Source organism: Suricata suricatta, chromosome 8, assembly GCF_006229205.1.
Source record: "Suricata suricatta isolate VVHF042 chromosome 8, meerkat_22Aug2017_6uvM2_HiC, whole genome shotgun sequence".
Taxonomy (NCBI): domain Eukaryota; kingdom Metazoa; phylum Chordata; class Mammalia; order Carnivora; family Herpestidae; genus Suricata; species Suricata suricatta.
Window position 1 is genome coordinate 11,357,391 of NC_043707.1, and position 18,414 is coordinate 11,375,804.

Sequence of the window (18,414 nt, forward strand, 5' to 3'; positions counted from 1 at the left end):
AAAAAAAAATTTTTTTTTAAAGAAAAATGCAGGAGCGTAGAGGTGCCTGGGTGGCTCAGCAGGTCAAGTGTCCAACTCTAGATTTCAGTTCAGGTCAAGATCTCATGGTTTGTGGGTTCGAGCCCCACATCAGGCTTTCTGCTGTCAGCACAGAGGCTGCTTTGGATCCTCTGTCTCCCTATATCTCTGTCCCTTCCCTGCTCCTGCTGTTTTCCTCTCTCTCTCTCTCTCTCTCAAAAATGAACATTAAAAAAAGTAAAAACTGAAAAAAAATGCAGAGCGTATCTGATTTCAAATTAACTTTTTAGGGTGCAGGCATCTCACTTCCAAACATAATAATGTTTACTTCCGAAGTGAAATTCTGAAGGTCGTTTCGGATGGTGCGGGGCATACACAGAGGAGCTACGGGAGAAAGGGCCTCTACTGCGGTCTGGCCCCTCAGTGTGTGCCAGCCAAGGAGAGGGGTCTGGAATCCCCGTGGAGTCCACTGCGAGGGCAACATGACAGGCAAGGAGCCTGGTCCAAGGATGGTGGCCCTTCTCCGGTTTTGTTCCAAGTCAATTCCAAGTGCATGCATCACTGGTAGATTCTAACGGAAGAACAGGGCCCAAAGTAAAGCTGAATGCAAACTTCCCCTGCTCAACACTGAGGCTCAATTCTAGGTTAGAGGTCTGCTTGAAAATGTAGTGGAACCAATAGAATCACCTCCGGAAAAAATATAGGCACACGGTTCTGGATATTATTTCAGGGGTTTCACTGACCTGAAACCAACCCATGGGCTAACCCCTGCCTGAGAAAGAGCATTTATCTGAGTTATTTCCTAGATCGTAAAACCCAATCTTTATCACTTAACCTTCAAAGAACAAAACGTATACATAACCCGGAACATATCGAGCCTACAGCCCAAGTGACAACTGAAAGAAAATTCAAAAAGGCTTAAAAGCATCTGCTACAAAATAATAACAAAGAAAATCAGTGGGTATTCAAGAAACTTAAGAAATAAGGGCAAGTTCAATACCACAGTGCCCGAGAGTATGGTAGGGTCAAATCCCCAAGAATGCAGAACCTCAGAAGTGACAGGAGAGCTAAGAGATGACACTTAGTGTTCCATCCTGGGTCCCTGACAGAGCTCTCCCAGATAATATGAACACTTACTTCCAGCTCAAAGTCTGATAAATTAGTTTCCTTTGGAACCTATAAAAACAAAAGAGAAGGGTCTGATTGGGGCTCATGACAAGAAAATCCAAGTGGATCAAGCACTGGATGGGAAAGACACTGAATGTTTAAAAGCGACTCCCTGAGAAGCGAGGGGTGCCACACAAACAAGACCCGGCAGGATGTGTGAGGCCGCGGGACCACCCACCATCCAGCTGCCTCAGAACGTTCTTTAACATTCTTGTATCGCGTGGCTCGAAGGGAGAGAAGTTCTCCAACTCCAGGGCTGCCTCCTGCGGCTGCGCAGGGGGCGTAAAGGAGACACGCGCATCGGAACACTTGCGCGAAGCTCGTCACAAATGGAGTCCCTGCCTCCTTGGAACACTGATGTTTTTTACAGCAGAGAGAAACTAAAAGGACACACGGGGCCTGACAGCGAATTCTTCTCTTTGGAGCCTTCATGTATTCGGCACCCCTCGAGGCCAGAACTAAGTATGCCACGCGGGAGCACAGCTTAGCGCCAAGGACGCACAAGGGGCCTCTCTGCCCCAGGACAGGACAGACTGCTCATTCACCGCCTCAACACACCACGCTCCCCACTGTGTCAATGCTCAAGTCAGGGCTTGCGTCTTGGGAATATACCTATAATAAACAGACTATTTATGAATGTGGGCTTAAAAAACCAAAATGGAGCACACGCCAGAAATCAGCCACTCTCCAGAAAAAGAACATGTGAAAATATTTAGGGTGACTTACCCAGTACATGGCTCTAAATCCAAGTTCTTGTTTTCTTCACTTTGTAATAACTCTTCTATTTTCTCTCTGAGGAGTTAAAACGAAAACATCACCCTCAATCCCTTTCAGGAGTGAAGAAATCAGCCAACGGAGTAATCATAGTCAGAAGCAATTTAAATATAAGAACACAGGGGGCGCCTGGGCGGCTCAGTCCGTTAAGCGTCCGGCTTTGGCTCAGGTCATGATCTCACGGTTTGTGAGTTCGAGCCCTGCGATGGGCTGTATGCTGACAGCTCAGAGCCTGCAGCCTGCTTCAGATTCTGTGTCTCCCTCTCTCTCTGCCCCTCCCATGCTCATGCTTGGTCTCTCTCTGTCTCTCAATAACAAATAAAAACGTTAAAAAAAATTTTTTTAATTTAAAAAAAGAACACAGGACAATGTAACTCTACCCCATCAGGTTATAAGTTTTAAGTTATATTTAAATATATACCTGGTTACACTTAAAGAAAAATACTTTACTTGGACATACTCTTTTTGTTGTTGTTATTCATGAGTTAGTGACAACTTCTCAAGGATTCATCGATACAAGGGATTTAAATTTTTATTTTTCTAGGGGAGGAGAGTGGAGGATTGAGCAAAACGGGTCAAGGGGAGAGGGAGATACAGGCCTCCAGCTATGGAATGGGTAAGTCACAGGGACAAAACTAGAACATAAAGAATACCATCAACGACAGTATAACAGTGACATAATGGGGCCGATGGTGGCCACACTTGTGAACACAGCATAATGTATACACCCGTCAACTCACTACATCGTACACCTGCAACTAATGTAACAATGTGTATCCAATTCTCAAATAAAATTAAAGTAATTAATTTCACTTTTCTGGTAAAGCAGTTATACTGAAAACTCAGTAAAACCAGACACTCCTCCAATGGCACATGTGCTTGTCCGGAACTTCATTCAAAGAAACAAAACGAGGGGCGTCTGGGGGGCTCCGTCAGTTAAGCGTCCAACTCTTGATATCGGCTCAGGTCATGATCTCAGTTTGCTATCAGTGCAGAGGCTGTTTGGGATTCTTTCTCCCTCTCTCTCTGTCCCTTCCCTGATCAAGTTCTCCCTCTTCAATGAAATACATAAACCCTTTTTTTTTTAATTAAAAAAAATACAAAACAAACAAAAACGGGGTGTGTTGCAAATGTCTGGATAGGCCTGATTCAGGGAAACGGGGCAGTGGTGGTCGGGCCCCTGGTCCACGCCATGCCCACTCGATCCGAGCGGGAAGCCTGCCGCTTGCAGAGTTGGTCTCTTTCCTGGTGCCACGTGGCAGGTCTACGTACAGTGCCCAGAGCTCTACTTCACGACGTGCTGTGATTACACCGATTCACGTAGGACCCAACCGAATCCCGCCGTTCAGGCCATCACGCCCGTGTGTGCGGCCTTCGGGCAACACAAGCCTGAGATACCGGGGTCAGTCCTGCCCCGACACACGTTTATGCAACGCAGGCTTTCGGTCCGGGAACTTACACCACTTGGTCAATGAACTTCTTCTGATCCTCAGGAATCGTCACGGGGCACTTGGACGTGTTGGGGGACACGTAAGCCAGGGCCCCCGCACCGTTGGCCTGCAGGCGCTTCTCGTCGTACTGCTCCCGCAGCTGTCTTTCTTCCTCCTGATTTAAATAGGGAATTCCTGAGTGTAATTTTAAAAAGAATGTATTAGCAGAGGTAGCTAAACATAAAAGTTTCAACATAAAAAGTTTTTTTTTAGCAAGCTAGTGAATCTAAAATTCTCAGGCAAGACTTACCATATTTAACTATATCCCGCCCCCCACAAAAAAAAAAAAGTCAACAGGAAAAGGAAATGGTTTTGAAATGCGTTGGTCTTTGCATTCGCGCCACGCAGTCTGCCCCCAGCAAATGTTTCTTTGGCACTTACGCCAGGCGCGAGGGACCTAACAGGGAACCAGCGGACGCCTCCTGCTCCCTAGTGAAGAGGACTTCCGACTGGAAGATGAGAGAAGGCCATTGCGAGCAAAGACCGAGAGGGTAAGAAGGAGCCAGGCCACAAGGAGCCGGGAGAAGAGTATTTCAGCCAAGGGAAGAACTGTAAATGCCCGGAGGATGGAACAGCGTGGATGGTCTCCAAAACCAGCAAGAAGTGGGCATGACCAGAACACAGTGAACAGGAGAAGTCAGCATGGAGACGGCACGCAAGACTGCACAGGCCTTTATAGGCCGTGATGAGAATTTGTTTTTACTCAGGGGTGTCGGGGGTCCCTGGGTGGCTCAGTCGGTGAAGCGTCCAACTCCAGCTCAGGTCAATCAAGATCTCACAGTGTGGGAGTTCAAGCCCCGCACAGGGCTCTGTGCTGACAGTTCAGACCCTGGAGCTTGCTTTGGATTCTGTGTCTCGGTCTCTCTCTGCCCCTCCCCCACTTGGGCTCTGTCTCTCGCTCTCTCGAAACTAAACATTACAAAAAATTTTAAAAATATTTTTTGTTTTATTCTAAAAACAATGGAATGCCATTAGAAGGGTTTAAGCAAGACAATTACATTATCGGCTTCTTGTGTTAAAAAGAGATCAGTTCGACTCCCATGAGGGTTGAAGCAGGGAAGTCAGTTAAAAGCAATCGTCCAGGCGAGAGATAACTGCTTCCATCAGAAGTCAGGAAACTTTCTCGTAAAGCGTACAGGAAATGTTTCAGGCTTGTGGGCCACATGGGGAATCTCTGTCGGAACCAATCAACTCTGTCCTTGCAACATGAAAACAGCCACATGCGGTGGGTGAAGGAAGGGACGTGGCTTTATTTACAATAAGACTTTATTTACAAAATGGCTGTGGGTCACGGTTTGTGAGCCAGCTCAGACTAGAGACGGAGAGAATGAGGACAGAGGTAGGAGAGACAGAACTGCTGATACACTGGGAGGGAGGGAGGAAGGGAAGAGCAAAATCAACGACAGGTGGCTGGTAGGTGTCAGCGGTTGGGAAGATGGCGGGCCCACTTGCAGAGGCGGGGACACTGGACGGCTCTGAGGCCCAAGGGGCGAAAATCAAAACCTACCACCTGAATACATTAAATCCGCTAAGGGTATATATATAAATTAAGGGTTGTAGATATAAGCCTAACGCTCAAGAGAGGCAATGAGATGTGAATTTAGGTATCATCAGGACACGGGTGGCATGAAAAGTCCTGGGACAGTAATGAACTTGCTATGACAGAATTAGAAAAATCACCAGTTATCAGCAATACTGATGGTTCCAAGCAAGAATCACCGGTGGATGTTAAACTAACTGGTGGAAAAGGTGACCAACGTCAGTAATACCAACAGTCGCACAACGTGAATGTACTCAATAGCACTGAAGTGAATATTTAAAAATGGTTAAAATGGTAAATCCGGTGTGTATTTTTCCCCAATTAAAAAAAAAAGCTAAGACCAGTGACGAGACTGAGTAAATGAGAAGAACAAGAGGTAGTGCTGTCAGAGAGAGAGGTGCAGGAGGTGCGTGCGGTTGCTGGTGATGAGACCCACAGTGCTCCCAAGGGCAGAGAGGGCTGCGGGGAGAGGGGGTGGCTGGAAGCAAAGACTGCTGAGCACCGGGTCAAGAAAGAGACAGACGGAGCACTTGCTGGTCATGCCTGCGGATGCTGAGGTCACCCACAGTGAGGAGAGAGTTAGGAGTGGAAAAAGGGCAGAAAGCCACAGCCAAGGCTGTCGTGATGCCACGCCCAGTAAATCAGCAGAAAGAGAGGTGGCAGAGCCCATGACGCATCCCTGAGATCTGGGGCTCCTGTCCCGTGGCACGGCAGCACAAGGACACCCACCGAGATGGGGATGCCTGGAGACGGGGAGCAGGAGGGGGAAACCACCTGTGCCGCATGCAGAGGCCCGCAGGCGCCGCACAAGAGGAGTCACCTGGTTCCATTCAGTTCAGAAAAGAAGTCAGAGGCACTTCCAAGAAGGCTGCCAGGAGAAAAGCGTCTGGCATTTACGGAGCCAGGTGCAAAGAACTGATAAGGAAGAGAAGGGAGGGTCTAGGTCAGATTGAGAGAGTATCAGCAAGAGCGTGGGGCTAAGAGTCTGGCAGTGACAGATGTCCTGGGAGTCCTGATTCAGCGGTGACAAAAATACTCCGAGGTCTGACTGTAAAACGAGAATGAGGCATGCTCCAATTTGGCCGTTTCCCTCCTTCAATGAGGCTGGAAATTATCCATCCACGGGAGCCTGCTTAGAGCAGACCCCTCCACAGATTCTTGCACTTATTCCAAGAGAGCACTCTCGCTACATTTGCAACTTGTATTTAGTAAGAGCTTTCACACACAGGTCTGAGCCAAAGGGAAAAAATTTTTAGCATCCCCAAACTGTGCTGCCCAGCTGGCTCACTCACTACATGAAGCGGTTTGGGCTCCAAAATTCTTTAAAAATCAAACACACTGGCGTATCTGGGTGGCTCAGTCGGTTAAGCGTCCGACTTCGGCTCAGGGCATGATCCCATGGTTAGTGAGTTCGAGCCCCACATCAGGCTCTGTGCTGACAGCTCAGAACCTGGGGCCTGCTTCACATTATGTGTCTCCCTCTCTCCCTGCTCCTCCTCCACTCATGCTCTATCTCCTCTCTCTCAAAAATAAATAAACATTTTTTTTCCAGATGGCCAACAGGCACATGAAACAATGCTCAGCGTCACTCATCATAAGGGAAATACAAATCAAAACCACACTGAGACACCACCTCACGCCAGTCAGAGTAGCTAAAATGAACAAATCAAGAGACTATAGATGCTGGTGAGGATGTGGAGAAACAGGCACCCTCCTACACTGTTGGTGGGAATGTAAACTGGTGCAGCCGCTCTGGAAAACAGTGTGGAGGCTCCTCAAAAAAACTATCGATAGAACTCCCTTATGACCCAGCAATAGCACTGCTAGGGATTTACATTTTTTTTTAAATTGGTAAAAATTAAAGGGCACCTGGGTGGCTCAATCGGTTAAGCATCCAACTGCGGCTCAGGTCATGATCTCACCTTTGGTGAGTTCGAGCCCTGCATCGGGCTCTCTGCTGTCAGCGCAGAGCCCACTTCGTATCCCGTCTCCCTTTCTCTCTCTGCCCTCCCTCACCACGCTCGCTATCTCAAAAATAAACATAAAAAAAAAAATCTAGATGCAGAACCACTGAGGCAACTAAAAAACACTACGGTGTGGGTTCTAAAGTACTCGCAAGGAGATCCTGGTGAGGGGAAGAGAACTTCTGAGTCTGTGTTCCAGCACTTTTACTGCGAGAAAACCTCCTTTCCTAACTCACTCAGTAACTGGGCATTCCCCGTGGGAACAAATACAATTTATGAGATTCAGTAAAAGTAGTTAGTGACCTTCCAGCAGCAGGTGCTGAGAACTGCTGGGGAAACCCGAGGCTTTCCCGAACACTTTTCAGGAAAGGGAAAGGGAAGAACTCTGGTGGGGCCTTTCATGGCCAGTACTCACTCATCCAATATTAGGGTCACCTCCCTGACACAGAAGAGGGCTCAGGCTATGCACTGGAGACATGAAACGCTCGAGATGTAGTCCCTTGCCTCAGGGCATTCACCCGTCACATGACTCAGTAAGCTGTCATGACTGCGCCTGTGTGAGGAACTATCTCCGAATAATAAATAAGCATCACGTGGAAAACGGAGTTTTTCGTTCCGGTATTGCTAGGATGCAGGTCCTTTCTAAAGGCCTCTGCCACCGGTCTCACTGGAAGAAAACAGGGAAGTGTTCCCCGCAGGGGGTCTGTTAGGCCACTTGAGTCACAACACCAGCAGGAGAATAAATGCCACTCAATAAAATCAGGAGGTGGGCACCTGGGTGGCTTTGTCGGTTGAATTTCTGACCTTGGCTCAGGTCATGATGTTGTGGTTCATGGGTTCGAGCCCTGCATAGGGCTCCACACAGACAGGGATTCTCTCTCTCCCTATCTCTCTGTCCCTCCCCTGCTCACTCTCTCTGTCTCTCAAAAAATAAAGAGGGGCACCTGGGGGGCTCAGTCAGTTAAGCATCCAACTTCGGCTCAGGTCATGATCTCAGGGATTGTGAGTTCGATAGAGCCTTGCATCGGGCTCTGTGCTCACAGCTCAGAGCCTGGAGCCTGCTTCGGATTCTGTGTCTACCTCTGTCTCTGCCCCTCTCCCCACCCACACTCTGTCTCTGAGAAATAAACTTTAAAAGTAAATAAGTAAACTAAAAAATGTATTTTTTTAAATAAAAATAAAATGAGGCATTCGTGAGACCTCGTCAGGGCAAAAGAAGCAGCGTCTACCCTCCCCGTGCAGGGCTGATGGGGCTAACAGTTTTCCAAGGCATGAATAAAGAGTTCTTTACAGCTCTAAGGTTACACATGGAATAGCAGGACCCCGAGATCCTGTCTCAGAGTTACAGGCACAGAGAGACCGTTCTCAACCAAAGCCAAATTTACAAGCGCAAAGGAGAGGTCAAGTGTAATCTTACCGTTGCGAAACACTTTATTAAAGTCAAATCCTTGGCTTGCTAGAAAGTCAATGCTTGAGCTCTGAAACAAGAGTGAACAGAACACACATTTAGGTGATGTTGGTGGCAGACACGTGAACAGACGCAGAGAGAGAACTCAGACAAGTAAACAAAGGCAGCCAGGCAAGGAAGGAGCAGGCCAAGGGCAAGAAAATTAAGATTTCACTCCGAGGCTGCCGCATAACCCACTCATTTAAATGATCCGAGCGCTTCTGCTTCATGGCTTACAAACAAGCATCCTTTGTTTCACAATATTTAAGAAAATCATCACAGCCTCCCACGAGGCAGAAAACTCATGATGGCTGTACTGAGTAGTAAAATGCAAAAAGAAATTAAAAGTATTGATATTATCTGACACTCCCCCACCACCACCACCCCAGTTCAAGTTTAAAGTAGTTCACAGGTGGAAGGAAATCCTAACGCATCAATATCCCCCTGAAGGTAGAATCTGGTAACTAGAATATTCTTCACATTTGAGATTAAAATAGAGAAAAGTTCTTGGTAACAAGACTTATTAAACAAGGACGCCTGCATGGCTCAGGCAGTTAAGTGTCCGACTTCGGCTCAGGTCATGATCTCACAGTTCATGGGCATGAGCCCCGCATCGGGTTCTGTGCTGACAGCAAGCTCAGAGCCTGAAGCCTGTTTCAGATTCTGTGTCTCTCTCTCTCTCTCTGCCCCTCCCCAACTCGTGCTCTATTTCTCTCTGCCTCAAAAATAAACAAAACAAAAAAAAATGTTTAGACTTATTAAACAAACATATCTCAAATATATAGTCAGCCAAAATACAGAGGTAAACTTCAACGAAAATGTTAAATAAACACTACCACATGTGGTACCCAAGAATGGCAAAACCCACAAAGTTCTGGACTCGATCTAACGGAAGAGCAAGAACCAGGACCGTAGCCACCTCGTGAGGACATGAGAGGGTGTCCCGCCGGGGCCGTTCTCATCTGGTTCCTCACAGAACCACCTTTCCTGAACTGTCCTGAGACAGGACACCATCAGCCCAGATGACGGACACTGTGTCTGTCCCACTACTCGTGACGCTGTTCACTTTGAGATGTAGCTGAAGACAAGATTATCTACCTGCAGGATGATGGAGGTCTCCGGTCTGAGCAAGGCTCTGCCTCTGAGCCCTGGCTGGCACTGATCCTGAGCGCCACAGAAGTGACCGTGTACTTCTCCTGTCTTAGCTGCTAGGAAGCCCAGAGACTGTCTTTGGCACACGTTTCTGTGTCCTAATCATACTGCAGGAATCCTAGCTTCATTTTTCATTTCTTCCAATTTTTCCGTGACTAATTTTGTAAGCCTTATGCTAAAAAGTAAATACTATATTTATCTTTATCAACCAACAGATTCTTCTTAAAAAGTGATGGGATGTAAGTGGCAATCTTACCTCCCACCACCACACACTCACAGATGTGCACACACTCACAGATGTGCACACGCACACACACACAGATGCGCATGCACACATGCACACACTCACAGACATGAACACACACAGATGTGCGCGCGCACTCATAGACATGCACACACTCACAGACGTGCACACTCAGACTGCACACACACAGACGTGCGCACGTGCACACACTCAGATGTGCACACACAGATGTGCACACACACCGACGTACACACTCACTGACATGCACACAATGTGCACACATATGCACACACTCACAGACGTGCGCACACACAGACGTGTGCGCACACACACACAGATACATGCACATTATTTTCATCATCTCCAGGCTCTGTGTGATTTAGAACAAGCAACTTTTCCCTCTACATCTTCCCTTTTTATCCTGTTCTGAACCAAGATCCAATGTCTTCTGACTTGGGCCACAAGTCTCCTGTCTACCATGCCTCAGTATCGGTACAATTCTGCCCACCAGAATGTTCCATCACTGACAGAGGCACCAAAAGTTGGATTACGGAAAGGTATTTCAGTCCTCCTTTCACTAGACTCCAAAACACCCTAACTTCCTTTTCTGTAAACATCCAGTCAGGGGCGCCTGGGTGGCTCAGTCCATTGAGCGTCCAACTCTCGATTTCAGCTCAGGTCATGATCTCATGGTTGGTGGGACTGTTCCCACATCAGGCTCCCTGGTGTGAGCAAAGCCTGCTAAGGATTTCCCTCGTTCCCACATGGTACGTGTGCTCTTGCTCTCTCTCACAATAAGTAATAATAATAATAATAATAAATTTCAAAAAAATAAATAAAGTAGATATGCAGCCAAAAGTTCATCCATCCCTTTTTGAAGCTCTGTATTTTCCACACAAACACCGCCTTTCAGGTTATACAACAAGAGAAATGTACTTAGAGCCACTGAACTTAGAATTACTTAAAATGGTGAATTGTAGGTTGTGCATTTCTTACCATAATTTTTTTTTAAATCCTTTTAACCTACAAAATCTATTTGTGCATAGAATCCACTAATTTTTATTTGTCCTAAATGTACCATTTTCAAAACTCAAAAAATGAGCACAGCTAATTGGGAAGAGAATTTCAGACACACATCAGACTTTTCCATGCATATGACTTATGACTCAGCAATTTCCCTTCTGGGAAATCTATCCTATAAAAATATTCCTACATACGTGGGGCGCCTGGCTGGATCAGTCGGTAGAGCATGACCGCGACCCTTCACCTCAGGGTCATGGGTTTGAGACCTGCATTAGATGTAGAGCTTACTTAAAAAATTCTTACCTATACACAAAGATACACTGCATGTGAATGTTGACTTTAACATTACTTAAAACAGAAAACCTTTGGAAACTTCTAAATTCCAACTAAATAAATTACCCACACCCACACTGTGAAATATTTACAAACTGTGTTGAGTGGAAAATGCATGTTATTTAAAATCGGAGTATCAGGATTCTGTGTGTATTAAAGCGCTAACGTTACAAACATGTCTGCAGACACACGGATACAGTTGCCCCTGACTTAACAATGTTTCAACTCAGGATTTTTCCACTTCCTGGTGGTGTGTTCAGTAGAAACTATACTTCGAGTGGTGAATTTGGACCTTTTCCAGGCTAGTGATTCACAGCGCGCTACTCTCTTACAATGCTGGACAGCTGCACAGGCCGCAGCCCTCCATCAGCCTCATAAACACAAACACTTACTACTACTATGTTTTGCCCTTTTTTTGTTGTTGTTAATGTTTCATTTTTCTTATTTTGAGAGAAGAGACAGAGAACCAGCAGGGAACCGGCAGTGGAAGAGGGAGAGAGAATCGGTGCACAGTCCAATACGGGGCTCGATCTCACAAAACATGAGATCATGGGGGTGTCTGGGTGGCTCAGTCAGTTACACATCTGACTTCGGCTCGTCATGACCTTGCAGTTCGTGGGTTCGAGCCCCTCGTCAGGCTCTGTGCTGACAGCTCAGAGCCTAGAACCTGCTTTGGATTCTGTGTCTCCCTCTCCCTCTGCCCCTCCCTTGCTTGCTCTCTGCCAAGGTCTCCGTCAAAAATAAATAAATGTAAAAAAAAATTTTTTTCTAAATCACTCTTGGAAAGCTCTTCTCACCATTAAAGCAGACATGCTTTGGGAGCAAAAGAACTGAATCTGCTCTTTGCAGAATAAGTGTCTGTACAGGGAAGTGCTCACATGCTGGGCAGGATATGGAAAACGGGCAGACAGTGAACCACACACACCCCCAGGGAACGCACCCATCCAGTGGGATGGAAGGTTGTTAATGTTTTTTAAAAACTTTTTTGAGTGTAGTTGACATACAATATTACATTAGTTTCAAGTGTACAACGCAGTGGTTCACTATGTTCGTACGTCATGCCACGCTCACAGGTGTAGCTAGCACGGGTCACCCTCCAAGAGTATGACAACATTGTGGCCTGGGTTCCCAGGCTGCACCTTCGGTTCCCGTGACGTCTTCATTCCGTGACCAGAAGCCTGCACCTTCCACTCCCCTCCACCCATTTTGCCCAACCACCACCCTCCTTCCCCTCTGGCAAACATCCGTATTTAGGCATTCACATTGTTTTCAACTCTTTTTCTCTTTTTTCCTAGCTGAACCTCAAATGTTGACTTCACTGACAATAAAACATCAATGATTGTGAAGTCTCCAAACACTGCTTGTGTCTCTAGAGTAAAAAATGAGTTTCTTTTTTTAATACCCTCTTCCCGGTGCCACCTCCTTCCCCATTCCACTCCTTTTTGTCTAGCTTTGGCATACATGATACACACACAGATCTTCCTCCACTTACAACGGTGGCATGTCCCAAGAATCCCATTGTAAGTCGAAAATACTGTTAAGTTGAAACTGCTTTTAGTATACTTGACCCGCTGAACATCATAGCTTAGCCTAGCCTATCCTACACGTGCTCAGAACACTTACATGAGCTTGCTCTTGGGCAAAATCATCTAACGCAAAGCATTTTATAACATAGCATTGAATATCTCATGTAATGTACTGAATGCCATACTGGAAGTGAAACATGGGGGCGCCTAGGTGGCTCAGTCGGTTGAGCATCTGACTCTTGATTTCGGCTCAGGTCAGGATCTCATGGTATTTTTTTGTGAACGTGCTTTTACTTTCTTTTTTTTTTAGTGTTTTATTTATTTTTGAGAGACAGAGAGACACAGAATCTGAAGCAGGCTCCAGGCTCCAAGCTGTCAGCACAGAGACTGATGTCGGGCTCCAACTCGTGAACCCAGACACTCCTCCAAGAGTGATTTTTGACCAGACACAATTTTTGCCCTGCACTCTGAGTCGAGAAGCTAACTTCCTTCCTAAGATGCAAGTGCTGCAGTCTTAGAATTTTAAACAAAAGCGGGGCATCTCAGTCAGTTAAGCCCCAACTTCAACTCAGGTCATGATCTTGCAGTTCATGAGTTAAAAACTCTTTTAAAAAAATTTTTAAAGAATTTTAAACAAAACAGAAACCATCCTAGATGGAGAGACAAACAGAAGAAATTCCAAAAAAAAAAAATATCATCCACTTAAAAAATTTTTAAATGTTTATTTATTTTTGAGAGAGACAGAGACACACACACACAGCATGAGCAGGGGAGAGTCAGAGAGAAGACACAAAATCTGAAGCAGGTTCCAGGCTCTGAGCTGTCAGCACAGAGCCCAATGTAGGGCCTGAACCCACAAACTGTGAGATCAGGATCGGAGCCACGTCAGATGCTTAACCGACTGAGCCACGCAGGCGCCCCAAAAATACTATCATCCGATTTATTTATTTTTATTTTGTTAACATTTATTCATTTTTGAGAGACAAAGAGAGACACAGTGTGAGTGGGGGAGAGGCAGAGAGAGAAAGGTACAGAATCCAGCAGGCTCCAGGCTCTGAGCTGTCAGCACAGAACCTGATGTGGGGCTTGAACTCACAAACCGTGAGGTCATGATCTAAGCAGAAGTCGGACACTCAACCGACGGATCCACCCAGGGCACTCCTCACTTACTTTAACCAAACAATTCACAAGTTCACATACGGAGTCTATATCTTTTCTCTGACTTTGCTTTTTCAGACTAAAAAATTGTAACACGCTTATCCCACTGTCCGTTTTAGACAAGGGTCTCTGCCTTATTCAAATCTATCATATTTTTTTTTCTAGGGAGTGGCCAGCAACTAGAATTGCACTAAATACTCCAGGTGTAGCCATAGAATAGCTTTGTACAACACATAGATTCTTCTGATCCACTTCTAGTGCATCTGCTAGAATAACTACTTGTGTTGCTATTTTAGAACAAAGCATCATCCCGAAGGTGTCTCATTGCCAATGTCCACTTTTGCCTGACTGACTCCCGGCCAAGGCCATGGAACCCACGTACACTTCTGTCTTCTCCTGGCACTGCTGGAAAACATCCAAATCTATAAATACTGTTTAATTAGTCTCCCCCCCAAGATAATTGTTAACTAGCTATTAACCAGTTGCGGAATAAGGGCCTACTTGGTAACTTGAGAAACCAGGTTACAAGACCAAAAGTGCCTTCACCTTTTCTCTTCAGCCCCGGGCATATGATTCACTTCTAATTTCACTTGTTTATCGTTTGCCATGTTATACCCGGCATGGATCAGGCACTCAGAAGCCTCCCCTCCAGGATTTCTTAACTGCCACCACTACTGACGTGCACGAGAAGGGAAGGATGGCAAGACTCACATGAACTAATGCTGCCAACCAGGAAAAAAGCGAGGACACAAGACTGGAAGGGACAAAAAGATCGACCCTCATCTCTAATCACACACCCGTAAGCCACACCACGTATTCACACCCTCCTTATCCGCCATCACAGATAACTAAGAGTACAGGAAGAAGAAACTGACATCAGTGACTGCCAGGTGGGCTCCGACGCTGAAGGTGATGTTCTAAAGTGGAACCTCCCGGTACCCTCACCTCGGCTCATAAAGTACACCCTCTTCGCCGCAGGAGGAAACTGTGGACTCTTTTTCCTAACTGGGGAACTGGGAAAGCGAAGTGAGCATATGCAGTGTAGCCCCTTCTGGGTTCTCTCTTTTTATTATTTTTTTCATGTAATTTATTGGCTTACATTCAACACTGAGGCCTCATCCCAACTGTGTTCTCTCTTTTTAAATAGGATACACATGTACGCTATTCCTCTAGAAAATAAAGCTCTACCCTCAGAGACGGGGACAAAGAGAATGGGGTGGGAAGAGGCCTGAAGGACCTGATCTATAGGTTCAAACCAGGGGCCAAACATTAAAAATCTCAAACAGAGCCACCTTACAAAGCGATGTTCCCACAGTCAGCTTTGCTCATAATAGACCTCGTGTTCTGGTTTCCATCTGCCTGTCTTTTGCTCTAACCCCTTGATTCTGAAGCAATGAGGAAGAAAGCATTGCTGTTCATTCGCAGCCCTAAAACTGCAAATCGGGGAGATGAAATGGTTTGCCAAGAGCCCAAAGGTAACAGTAGAACCAAATTTTAAAAAAGAATTGATTCCACATGTCCATGCGGCCTCATCATAACAATTCATAAGAGAAGAAAATCAGTTCTGCTACCAACCTGACAAACAAACTTGACATCTGGTGAGGCTCTATTGAAGGGTTTCGGGAAAACGTAGAAGTTAAATGACTTTGTTACATACCTGGGGGAAATAAGAGAAAAGGGGACTTAGTGGGTTACATTACAGCACGAGGAACGAAATCCACTGCGTGTTAATGCAACCTACTTTGAATCTGTGTGGTCATACTTAAACGTGCAAAGGCCAAACTGAAACAGCAAAAAGTCCATGGAATGCTGGAAAAGAGAAAGAAAACACCTGTCAAATCAGAGCTGTCTATTCAACGTGAGAAGAGTACAGTCGATCAGGCAGGCTTTCTAACTACTCAACTGGACGTTTCGCAGAATACTTCTGATTACAATAGGCTACACCTTATGTATCAGAAGCATTAATTTATAAACGCTTCTTAATATTTTTCCCGATTAACTACCTCCACCAACCAGAGCATCACAGTAGGTCGATTTCCAAACGACAACTATCACCCCATCATATTTCCTATCAATCAAATTAACACTGAAAATACTAAACCTTCCCCCAAGATGTTTTCCAGCAAACAATTATTTTTGCTGTTGTTTTCAACATCACTAAAATATCATTTCACAGCTGGGGTACAGTATGCCCTCTCCGCCTGGGGAGGAGGTGCAAGTTTATGACAACATTTCTTTACAGTTCAACACAAAGAAGACCAACGTAGGGGAAAAAAAGATTTTCCAGCACATTCACTTACTTTTTTAAGCTTCTGATACCTTTCTTCTGGAGTGTCAAAACCATTTGTTAATGCAGTGACCGAGGGGCCATCACTGATTCCTAATTTTAAGAAATAAAAATGTTTACCACTCATGTAAAAATGTCAGTCAACTATTCAATGGCTGTGTAATTTCATTTTCCTATGAATAAAGATTACTGGAAAGCCCTCCTGACTTCGCTTTTTCAAAATGAGAATTAATTTCACCACCAGCCTCAACTCTGTAATAACGAATTCAGAGATGTACTGCTCCAATTTAACAGGCAGTACCCAGGTCTAAGACAGGTTTCAAAACCTAGGCTTAAGAAAGCAATCTCTATGATTAAATAAGTTTTCTGATTTCAAAAGGATTAAGGCATAATCAAACATCAAGAAATCGTGAAGTATATATTATTGTTAGAGTCCAAGTTGTGATTAAAAGTTTGGAGAAACATCTATATACAACAAAGGAATTTGGAAGGTCAAAGAGAGAAATTATTTCTGGTGAAAACTCAGCTTCCCAGGGAACTGACTCCAACTAGACACTTCACGCTTAAAGGTAAGGGACATATTTCCTTTAAAAAGGGCTGAAGAGTTTTTTAAACACACAAAAGCAGCTAGCACAAGTGGCTAACGATACCAAATGTTCATACTGACTTCAACAACTCAGAAATTAGTCTTTCATCCAAAGGAAAAAAAAAGAAACTTTGCACTTGTAAGTGTTGGTTAAGTATTACACACACATACACACCAATACGGAGGTAAGCAATGAACACTCCACTAATGCATAAAGGAAAACCTTCATTACCTCCAAGAGCCTGGTGCTAAAGTCAGTCATAAAGGAAAAACATTAGATGATTCCCCTTACAGGATGTGCCTAGATTAGTATAATTCATAGAGAGAGAAATAATGGCTGCCAGAGGCAGCAGGTAGGGAAAAATGGACTTACTGTCCAATTAGTAGAATATCAATTCAAGAAAAAGAAAAAGTTCTGGAGATGGATGCAAGACAATGTGAATGTGCTTAATGCCACTCAACTGTAAAACCACTTAAAGACGGTTGAAATAGTAAGATGTGAGGAGCAGCTGCCTGGCTCAGCTGGTGGAGTGTGTGACTATCTTGGGGGGTGGGGGTTTCCAAGTCCGAGCCTACCTTCAGTGTGGAGATTACTTCAAAAATAATAAAAGCTTTAGAAAAAAATAAAGCAGTAAATTTTATGTGATGTATTTTCACCATACACACAAAAAAGCCTGACCGCTACCCTGCCACGTGCTATACCAAAACCATAAGCTCAATCGCAAACCCACCGCCCCTCTTCCAAGCCTTTGAAACGCTTAACAGATAACGTAGAAGACTTAAAACCAACGCCCACGGCCATGAACGGGAGGGGCCGGCAGGTAGGAGTCGGGGTTGGGGAGGGGTCAGAGGGTCAAGAGGAGCCTTGGCCCCCAGCTGGCGAGCGAGGGATACCTGAAAACTCCCCATCGATGGCGAAGAAGTCGGCCTCCTCTATGGCCTGGTACACTTTTTGAAGATTACTCTTAAAATCTGCAGAGAAACCGAGAAGAGGCTCAGAACCGGTGGCCTGGCTTCCTGCCCAAGAACTCCTAACGGGAGAGGAAAGGGCTGGGAAGATCCTGAGGCCTCGGGCGGGAGGAGGACAAGTCCTAGAGGGATAACAAGACAGAAAGTATCAAGTCCCCGACGGGTACACGGTTGGAGAGGGTCAAGTCCCCAATGGGTGCCTGCCCGGAGGAAGACAAGCCCCGAGGGTGCACGAGCCACAGAGGCACACGGCCCTAGGGGATGCCCGCGCAGAGGGACAAGTCCCCTAAAGGTGCACGGGACTGGCAGGGACAAGACCCCCTAAAGCTCACAGACTTCAGGAGAGGTAAACCCCTGAGGGGCTGCTTCAGCCCAAGGCCCAGCCAAGCACACCCGCGCTCCTCTGGGCCTAGAAGGCCAGGGGAGGGGGCCTTGGGTTTCGGGTGGTTGCACGGCGGACACGCACTGCTCCTGATTATCTCCATTCTGCAGAGTGGCCGGAACCCCGGCCCCGCCCGGGCCCGCCTCAGCCGTTCTACGCGCAAAGTTCCGCTGGGACCGCAGCAGCAGCAAAGGCAGAAGCGGCGGAGAGCGCGGCGGCGGCGACTTCCGGAAACAGCGCGCGCCGGCGCGCGTCACGTGCGCCTGCGACAGCGGCGGGGGCGGGGCCAGCCTTCGCTCCTTTCACTTCTTCGGAGATAGAGAAGGGGCGTGGCTATGGAAATAGCCAAGACGT

The 18,414-nt window shown here is 46.1% G+C and overlaps 1 protein-coding gene across 1 annotated transcript in view; it reads right to left on the reverse strand.

The window, feature by feature from the left end:
• Positions 1-18,283, reverse strand: part of PARN (poly(A)-specific ribonuclease) — a 150,762-nt gene extending 132,479 nt beyond the window's left edge. The window contains exons 1-9 of the mRNA XM_029949855.1: positions 18,145-18,283; positions 17,604-17,681; positions 16,137-16,216; positions 15,578-15,645; positions 15,412-15,493; positions 8,371-8,431; positions 3,419-3,584; positions 1,912-1,977; positions 1,156-1,194 (exon numbers count right to left, since the gene is read on the reverse strand). Coding sequence (XP_029805715.1) covers positions 1,156-1,194; positions 1,912-1,977; positions 3,419-3,584; positions 8,371-8,431; positions 15,412-15,493; positions 15,578-15,645; positions 16,137-16,216; positions 17,604-17,681; positions 18,145-18,163 — 659 coding nt within the window. The 5' untranslated portion in view covers positions 18,164-18,283. The remainder of the gene's footprint in view (positions 1-1,155; positions 1,195-1,911; positions 1,978-3,418; positions 3,585-8,370; positions 8,432-15,411; positions 15,494-15,577; positions 15,646-16,136; positions 16,217-17,603; positions 17,682-18,144) is intronic.
• Between the last annotated feature and the right edge of the window lie 131 nt (positions 18,284-18,414).